The sequence below is a fragment of the Vicia villosa genome, linkage group LG4, assembly GCF_029867415.1.
Source record: "Vicia villosa cultivar HV-30 ecotype Madison, WI linkage group LG4, Vvil1.0, whole genome shotgun sequence".
In the NCBI taxonomy this organism is placed as follows: domain Eukaryota; kingdom Viridiplantae; phylum Streptophyta; class Magnoliopsida; order Fabales; family Fabaceae; genus Vicia; species Vicia villosa.
In genome coordinates this window covers 124,136,932-124,146,775 of record NC_081183.1, presented here as the reverse complement: position 1 = coordinate 124,146,775, position 9,844 = coordinate 124,136,932, and the positions used below count along the sequence as shown (strand labels likewise).

The 9,844-nt window shown below is 35.3% G+C and overlaps 1 protein-coding gene and 1 non-coding gene across 2 annotated transcripts; both read right to left on the bottom strand.

Moving 5' to 3' along the window:
• Positions 1-2,478: 2,478 nt before the first annotated feature.
• LOC131600777 (small nucleolar RNA R71) lies at positions 2,479-2,585 on the bottom strand. Its single transcript, XR_009283386.1, has one exon. It is a non-coding gene; the product is annotated as a small nucleolar RNA R71 (small nucleolar RNA).
• A 960-nt stretch (positions 2,586-3,545) lies between these two features.
• Positions 3,546-8,546, bottom strand: LOC131595130 (cellulose synthase A catalytic subunit 4 [UDP-forming]-like). The gene is made up of 12 exons (XM_058867413.1): positions 8,329-8,546; positions 8,004-8,208; positions 7,574-7,692; positions 7,386-7,449; positions 6,984-7,134; positions 6,285-6,897; positions 6,050-6,187; positions 5,791-5,916; positions 5,484-5,696; positions 4,878-5,393; positions 4,429-4,779; positions 3,546-4,334 (listed from the first exon to the last, which is right to left on the bottom strand). Exons 1-12 carry the CDS (start codon positions 8,395-8,397, stop codon positions 3,753-3,755), a joined length of 3,147 nt encoding a protein of 1,048 aa, XP_058723396.1. The 5' UTR covers positions 8,398-8,546; the 3' UTR covers positions 3,546-3,752.
• Positions 8,547-9,844: the final 1,298 nt, after the last annotated feature.

Below are 9,844 nucleotides of genomic sequence, written 5' to 3'. Positions count from 1 at the left end.
ACTGCTTAGAGACCTTCTAAGACTTCTCTAGAGTATACTGATCACAACCCGATCACTCTAGGAACAACTGCTTAGACACCTTCTAAGACTTCTCTAGAGTATACTGATCACAACCCGACCACTCTAGTCCTTTACAATTTAATGTAAACAAATTCTAAGAGTATTACAATTGCTTCTTAAAAGCGATAATCACAAACTGTGATATTTCTCTTACAGATTTAAGCTTAGACTCACTAAAGTATTACAACAGTAATGTAGTGAGGTTGAAGATTAAGTTTGATAGCTTTTGAAGTGAACAACAAGATAGTATCAGAGATAGTTCAGAATTCGTTCAAAGTGCGTCCAAAATTCGTAACCTTGCTTCTCATCAGAACTTCATATTTATAGGCGTTTTGAGAAGATGACCGTTGGGAGCATTTAATGCTTTGCATATTCCGTACAGCATTGCATTTAATGTTTCACTGTGTTGTCAACTACCTCGAGCCTTGCTTTTGCTGTGGCTACTGACATTGCCTTTAATAGCTTCTAACGTTCCTTTTGTCAGTCAGCGTAGCCTGCCATCTAGTACTTGATTCTGATTTGTTCTTTGTAAATACTACGTTGAAAATCATCAGAGTACAAACAACTTGGTGCAGAGCATCTTCTGATCCTTTGATCTTGATATGCTTCTGAGCGTGATTCCATGACTTCAGTGCTTCTGCTTCTGAACTCAAGTTCTTCTGATGCTTCTAATAGACCATGTTCTGATTCTGCTTGACCATCTTCTGATGTCTTGCCAGACCATGTGCTGAAGTTGCATACTGAACCTTCTGAGTCAAAGCTTCTTAGCGCTGATTTGTGCATACTCTTTATATATTTCCTGAAAGGGAAATTGCATAGGATTAGAGTACCATATTATCTTGAGCAAAATTCATATACATTGTTATCATCAAAACTAAGATTATTGATCAGAACAATTCTTGTTCTAACACTAGCCTGCCACGCTACACCTTGTCCCCCCACATGCTAATTGTACCTGATTTTGAAACAGTATGAAATGGAAGAACTAGAGGGACTATTGTTGTTTTCCTTGGGCCATAATGAAAAAATGTCCACAAGCCCATGATTAAAGACAACACACAAACCCTAGTGGAAGTTACTATAAATGGATCTCTTAGAGGAAATGAGGGGAGTTCAACATTTTTAAGATAGAAACACTTAGAGAAAACCAACGAAGGAAGTGAGTTGAGCAAAGTGGAGATTCTCTTTCTCATCATTTCAAGTGCATGCTACCAGTATCTTCCGTGACAAAAGTCGTCTCTTAGTGACTAGCTGTTGCAAGAAGACGAAGAAGTTACTCTTAGGTTGTTATTTCTTTTAACCGTGTGTTTGAGAATGTTTAGCTTAGGAATCAATATTGTTGTATGTACTAAGCTCACATGACCTAAAACCTTTTATCTTTACAAATGTGAATTTAATTAATATAATATAGTCTTTTGCGTTAAATGATGTGTTCTTAATGCTTTATTTTGTCATGTGTTAAACTTTTATAAATCTACTTCTTTGATTGATCAACTTAGGAAAATATACAAGCTTGTTGTTGTGAGAGATCCATCAACAAGTGGATTTCATGATGAAATTGATGGAAAATAGTAGGATAAAGATAGTTTTTACATAGTCAACCTAGGTTATTTTCCACTCCCCGTGGGTTTGGCATCCTTACTATTTTATCACTTGCTACTTAAAACATACAAGCATACTTGCATGTGACATCACACACTTTCAACCAATAATTTTTTGGCGTCGTTGTTGGAGAGTTATCAAAGATAACATTTTGATTTTGTATTAAAACAAATTTTCTTGTTAAACAAGTATTTGAGCTTCCGACGCTTGTTGTACTATGGTGACACGACAGGTGGTTAGCTGTTGCATGCACATGTTGTTAAATCTGGTATACATAAGAGATATTGAACATGAGAGAACATTCATATTACTTAGGGGATTTCAAGCTATTGAACACTTACCAAGAAACCCTCCTCACTTTCTTATTTTTGACATATAAGAGGAACTAGATCAAGAAGGCAAAGTCATGGTAGACAATGAAATCATTGGCATTGCCAATAATCAAGCAAGAAATATTAGGGATTATGTAGTATTTGATCGCAATGCCATGAACACGAGTATTATTTGACCATAGAATATTGCGGCTCAGTTTGAGTTCAAACCAATGGTGTTTCAAATGTTCCAAGCCATTGGTCAATACTCAGGTGCTGCAAATGAAGATCCACACTTACATTTGAGAAACTTTTGGGAGGTTTCTAGTAACTTCAAGATTCCTAGCATTACAGATGACACCTTCAGGTTGATACTTTTTTTTCATACTCTCCAAGGGATAAAGCCAAGAGATGGCTGAAATCCTTAGAGTCAAATTCCATAGCCACATGGAATGCCCTAGTTGAAAATTTTTTAGCTAAGTATTTTCCTCCTGTCAAGAATGCTAAGATGAGAAACAAGATAATTTCATTTAGACAATGAGATGATGAATCCTTATTTGATGCTTGGGAAAGATTTAAAGAGTTGCTTAGACAATATCCCCACCATGGTATATCGATTTGTATCCAACTTGAAACATTCTATCATGTATTCTTCATTCATCAAGAAACATGCTTAATGCATCTAATGATAACAAGTTGTGTCACTAACCCTTTAGATGACAAAATCAATTTTCTTGACCTAAGAGATACAAATTTGATATTTATTAACCGTTGGACTCTATGTAAAAGATCATCTACTTGTGGTGCTAACAAATCAAAAGTGTTAGAGAAAATTGGTATATGAGAACATGTTGATTGTCAAAACACGCTTTCTTATGTTTGACCACTTTACTTGAAGCGGTTTTGAGAGCTAACAAAACATTCCTAACAAGATCATGTTAGTATTTGAAGCTTGGAAGCTTTATACAATGAATTTCTTGTTTTCCAAATGTATCAAAACACGACAAACTTCATCAATAAGAAATAATGAAATTATAAAGGAGTATTTTAGGAAATTATGATACTCCACCAATAATATATGTTGGCCTACACCATCCATAAAAATAAGAAGAATACTTTTTTTTTTATTATTTGCAGTTTATAATGATCTTAGAAATATGTACTACTAACTACATAGATATTCTTAATTAAGACTTAAATTTGGCATTCATAAAAAATCACTTTAAAGATGATATTGAAGAAAAATGATAAAAAAGTTAGATCATTACACTTGTTTACCGTAATCATAATTATCTTTAAAGTTGTATGCGAATATACTATAACATCTTGGTAGACTCTTTTCTTAATGTCAAATAACAAAGTGTAGAAAACTATTATTTTTTTAGTTCATAGGCTAAATAGTGATAACTATTATTAACTATATGAATATGGGGTTCAAACTATGAGGATAAAGTTCAACCTAACAATATCGCCTTTCAGAGATAAATTTAAATTTAAATTTAAAAAAAGATATAAATATTTATATCAATAGTACTCAAAATTGAACTTTTTTTTCTCTAGAATCAAGTTCCATTAGATGAACAATAATCAATCAGAGCCAAAAGTCTGAATATGTTTTCCCAAAAATTGACAAGAGTTACAATACAAGAGTCAAATTTATCCTTTATCCTATATACAAAGACAAGGTAACCTTTCTTTGAAATACAAAAGATTCAACATAGCAATGAGAAAATGAAAACATGCACAAATAAACTCAAAACAACAACACATCAACATGTCTCAGCATTCCACACCACATTGTTTGAGTATAGGACCATTTTGCTTAGGCAAGAAAGGATCAATCCTAACCCAAATCAATGAGAAAATTGATGCCAAAAGGATTGACCAAAGCACCACAATAGTAGGAGTCCTGTTTTGTTTTCCCATGAGACCTTTAAGGAAAGGATATAAATGAACAATGACCCAAAATGCAAAGAACAGTTTCCCAAATAGAGGTCCCCAAGAACCATAACCATTGTTAATTGCATCAGAGACACCGGCCACAACTCCGACAATGTTCAAGATTATAAGAGTGGTTGGTGGAATGAGAAGTGTAGTCCATTTGAAGAGATATAACTCTCCGAATTCAGCATCGTCTGCTGCTTTTGCTGTCACAGTGAAGTTTGTGTCCACTCCTGCAAGAACCTTGAGCAGACCTTGAAACACTGCGAAAAGATGCGCTGATACACCTCCTATCACCCAAAATTGCTCGTTTCTCCACCAGTCTTCGATGGCAACTCCACTCCATCGAAGCTCGAGTACTCCCGTTAATATGATCGAGATAAACAACGCCATAAACCAAACACTAGCAAGGTTGGTCAGCTACACAAAACAAACCACCTTACGTAAATACATATATTAAGCGCATACGCAAACAAAGCGCGATATGATCATAAAAGTTTATAGGTTTACTTACAGTTGGAATGATAAACTTTCCGGTCAGGAGGCACACGGCTGGAATTGTGCAGTACGCGATCAAAGGGATTGAAGTGAAAGGATAAACAATGGTATTAGTATACGCGAGCCTCTCTAGATACTTCAATTTTCCTCCATAACCATACCAAAGTGGACAATGGCGACTCATGAAGATCTCGACAGAACCAAGAGCCCATCGCAGAACTTGATGCAACCTATCTGACAGATTGATTGGTGCAGATCCCTTGAATGCAGGTCTCTTTGGCATACAATATACCGATTTCCATCCTCTACAATGCATCTTGAATCCAGTCAATATATCTTCTGTGACCGAGCCATAAATCCATCCAATCTGTAATGGAAACAAAATTGTTCTCAAAATGACTCATAGAATAACAATCCTTGTTCAAAAGATACAAAAAAATGCAAACAAAGAACGCGTAGTTTTACCTCTTTTCCCCAATCAGTCTTCTCTTCATAGCCACAACTTATGTTATGAATGGCTTCCTTAACCAATGATTGTGTGTTTGTGCCTTCAGGAAGTCCTCCATTTTCCATCAAAGTTGAAGCAATGAAAACCGGGGACTGTCCAAATCGTTTCTCGAAACTTTTCTGTGACATGAGTGATGATTTCTCTAGCTCCTCATACCCTTCTAGTCCTTCTTCAATCTCTTCAAGATCAAACATGGAACCAGAACCTTTTCTAACATAATCTTTTCCCCCCATTTTCTTCTTCTTGTAAAATCTACTGAAGAGACCTCTTCCATTTGTTCCTGACTTCTTTTTTGATTTGGTTTTCCTCGAACCGCAACAAAAGCAACACCATTTAGGCCAACAGTCACATGTCATCTTTGGCCTTTTCTCAGAAACTGGTGGATCATATCCATATAATGCTTGTCTGTTGAACACGGTTCCTGTACCGACGTAAACTGGACCTTGGATTCCATCAAGCCCTTTCATATTGATCTGTGAAAAAAATGACATTTAAGTGTCATTTTTTATAATGCAATTTACATGAAGAAAATTTCAGTTGAAGTTAAGGAGAATGATACTTACATCAAAGAAGACAGTGTTACGATTAGCATATCGATCGTGACGATCAATACCGTCGAATCTTTGAGGAAATTGGACATAGCAGAGTTTCTTTCCTAGCTGAGGATCCATTAGGAAGCACATGGCTTCTCTAAGAGCTTTGCTGTTGTTGATGTAGTGATCACAATCAAGATTCAACATGAATGGTGCATTTGTAAGCACAGCAGAAACTCGAACCTTTTGAGGGTAAACAAAAGTTATAATCAGGTTTCTGACATTTAAGTTTGCAGGAACTAAACTAAACAAAACAAAATCAAGTATTTGAGCTTACCAAAGCATTCATGGCACCGGCTTTCTTATGATGTGGATAACCGGGACGTTTTTCACGCGAGATATACACCAGTTTTGGCAGTTCCTTGCCTTCCACGTCAAGTGCACCAGCACTTCCTAAGTAAACCTGCAAAAGGCGAGTTTAGGATTATGTTACAACTATCTTCGATGTAATTTGAATTTCGTCTCTTAAAGGTTAAAAAATCAAACTCTTACTACCGAACTGACACCTTAACGTTAAGATGATGAAAGTGCCAAACCTGAATCATTCCTGGATGATCGCGGGTGTTGTTCCCCGGCCATGGAGTTCCATCCTGCATAACCCAACCCTCTTCTGGTTTCTTCAATGCCTTTGCCACTAAAGCATTAATTTTCACTTTAAATTCTTCATATTCTCTCTGTCATGCATTAAACACACCAGAATTATTATAAGCTCTTATGTGATAAGCGCTTATGCTATAAAAACACTTCATAAATCATATCTTTATAGCTCACCTTCATAGACCTTCTTTCCTTGACAAAAGTAGGCTGAACCTTATCCTTCAAGTAATCAATTTTCTCCGAAAAGTAATACTCCGGTGCCCTTGGTTCGATACTATACTTTTTACAAAAAGGAACCCACCTTCTAGCAAACTCGGAAGTTTCGGCCAAACAATCGAACAAAAGCATAGAAGCACCATCGTCCGAGACATAGGCTGTGACTTTCTCAACAGGGTAGTCAACAGAAAGAATCGACAGAACAGTGTTTGCTGTTATAATAGGCGGTTCTTTCAAAGGATCAACAGAACTAACAAAAACATCGACAGGCGAAAGTTGGTTCGGTTCACCTTCACGTTCGAATCTTATAGATAAACGGTCTAAGTAAGTTTCACGCGTGATTGGTAGCCATTTCGGAAACTGATCAAGAATCCATGACAGTGCAAACCATATTTCACATATGACTGATATGAGCCATAGAGGATATGCATCGTATGCCGGTGTTAAGATACGGAAACGGAAGAAGAATACTAGAATTACTAGTCTCATCACAATTACAATACGGTATGGATTGATTAAGCTTGATGGTATTGGAACTTTGCGCCATAACGGTTGTCTTGCTTCAGTTATACTGTCACAAAATCAAACAAAATTTAGAGAACAATCTTTTACAAGTTGATATGCTTGATTTCTTTTCGAATAGAAGCGATTACTTACAGAAACTCATCTTCTTCAACTTGGTCTTCTTTGCCATCCTCTTTGTTTAGTAGACCTCTCTTTTCTTGTCTTACTTTCCATTTTTCTACTCTCTCTTGCCATTCTGCATTGCTGAGAGATTCCTTCTCAGCCTCAAAATCCTTGCCAGCAACTGCATAAGAATAGAATGGAGTATGTGAAATAACATATACAATAAAGGATAATTGGTGTATGTAAATTCTAGCTCAACTGGCAGAAACTGATATTGCTAGGTTGAAGGCTGGGTCTGAACCCTGGTACTCGCGGTCGTGTGTGTGAGTTTCTAGTGGTTATTACCACTGTCTTACATAGCAAGAAAAAATTAAAGGATAATTGGTAATTTGTATGCACAATTGTGATTTCAAAATTTAACAATGTTCTTACCACTTCCAGCATAAGAAAAAGCTTGTCCAGAATTCAATTTCGGTTGATTGTAGTCCGAATTTTCCTGAAAACAATCACAACATGTCCTTAGTTTCGATCAATACTAATTGTCTAATTCATTTCTGTTAATTTTTTTCAAGTTAATTTCATATTCATGATTCTGCTTTAATATCATTCAAAGAAATTACCACATGATTAACATCGCGGTTTTGGTCTAGATCATCGTGATGGTTCTTGATTGGAAACTCGTCTTCAAAATCATCTCCATCAAGGTTCTCATCTTCATCTCCAACCACTCTTGGACAACCTGCAAGGAAGTCACCATAATCATAACCAAGCCTTATTTGAGATTGTGCAAAGCAGGCTACCGCACATGACTAAAAATTTGTGATTGGTAAACTGTAGCTAAATAAGGTCTCTTGTAATATTTGCCACTGTTAAACCATTGTTAAATAGGTTTTCTAATTGTTTTGTCATGTTAAACCGTAACTAACCTACTCATGACCTCCAAACACTTAAGACGGCTCTGATCATAGCATTCATATATTTGAACATGTATTTTACAAAACAACATTATGACATATATATCTAAACACTGAGATCAGATTGAAGGCTAACCTTTATGGCGCTTATAGCGAGTGTTGCATTGAGGACAGCATTGATTCCCTTCACTCCTCTCATACTCATAACAAGGTTTACAAACAGGAAATCCACACACATGACAAGCCACAAAAATCTCTCCATTTTCCTTGCATCCAATCTCATCACCACAAACTCTACATATCTTCGAAGAAGATTTACCCGCAGTAGGAGTAGTCTTATGCTACAAAAACAACAAAAACACATGCAAATGTAAGAATAATGTTTCTTATACTACTATGCCACATATTAACATATATATTTGGAAGAGAATAACATGAAAGAAAGAAAAAAGGCAATATACCTCATCAGAGTCATGTGAGAAATGAGAAGTAGTGCCAGTGATCAAACCAGCCATGGTGTTTGAGGCCATGGCAAGAAGCCAAAGTTAGTAACAAAGAAGATAGAAAGAAGAGTGTACAAGAATAGAGTTATATAACAAATGGAAGGTTGAGAGTAAGACATCAAAATCATGGTAGAGGTAATTCATCTGTACCAAACTGTGAGTTGGAGGGTCATAGCATCATAGGTTTGAGTCTAAGAAACGTTATATTGTTTGTTGTGGAAGGCTTTTCTTTATTTAATAACATTGCTTGGATTTAAAGGTGGTGTCTTTTTCTAGTTCTTCATACTTAGCATGATGAATAAGATACGTGTTGTTTGTTTCATATTTTATATAATTATGATGGTTATAATGTCACGTTCTAGCCTTTAATTTTCAGATTGTAATAATAAGTAGAAAAATTGAAGACCTTCTATGGAGGATTTTTCTAGCTCTTAATAGTAGTTCATGATACATATTGGATATAAGGGAGTTATAATGTCACATCTCACATTTCTTAGCTCACAATATATTGAAAAGTATTGTAGTTTAATAGTCACTTGTGAGATCTCAAATCCAAAGTTCCTCAGTGGAACATAGTGAGCATGTTTTGGAATGGAAATAGATCACTATTAGTTTTCTTCAATTTTCAAAGTTGGACTTGACAACTTAAAATTGGAAAATCTATCCTACACCCCGAATACTTATAACTATACCCCCTACAAAATATAAAATATCCACTTTAACCTTATATATAAATACCTATTTTTCAATCAATTTTTCATCACTTCTTTTAACACTTTTGAATTTGAAGAAAGTATATGGTTATAAATTGCGGTTGCGGACGTGCATATTGTGATTGTGATTATTGGAGTTATTGCGATATACATTGCTGCCGTTGCGGCGTGAATTTTGATTGGAAGATATTTGAAATTCATCATTGAAAAATTCTTAGGCTATGTTTGGGAGTTTGGAGGGAAGGAAAAGGCTTCCGAAAACGAATTTAAAAAAGAAAGAAAAATATTTGACATTTTTTGAAAAAGTGATTCTGTATAGAAAGATAAAAGAGTGTATATCATTATTATATTTTTATTTTTTCGAATACTATAATACATAAAAGATATTTTGAAAATTTATGTAACCCCTTCAAAACCCTCCAAAGCCCTTATTCAATACAACTTTTGAGCTCCCCAAATTAGGGGTGGTGTTATGAATAAAAAAATCATCTAAAACTCTCCCAACCAAAATCATTCAATTCTTTTAACTCAATCCTTCTATTTTTTCAAGGTCTTGCCCTCCCTTCCCCTCCGAACTCCTTAACATAATCTTAATGTTAAGTAGATATAAATTGAGTTTTTAGGTTTTCATGTTTTGAGTTTTGATGACAATATGTAAAGAAAGATAGATGAAATTGTTGAGATGAATTCTAATGTGATTGGACACTTTCAAATCACATCGCAATTAGATTATGTTGAAAAGAATTTTAATTTTAAGAATT

Bases quoted from the DNA above. Each gene is read 5' to 3' on its own strand.
- LOC131595130 (XM_058867413.1), bottom strand. From the start codon at position 8,397: ATGGCCTCAAACACCATGGCTGGTTTGATCACTGGCACTACTTCTCAT. The intron at 7,693-8,003 runs GTTAGCCTTCAA...ACTTCCTTGCAG, and splicing joins TCGCTATAAGCGCCATAAAG to GTTGTCCAAGAGTGGTTGGA. The intron at 5,394-5,483 runs GTAAGTATCATT...TTTTTTTCACAG, and splicing joins GTAACACTGTCTTCTTTGAT to ATCAATATGAAAGGGCTTGA.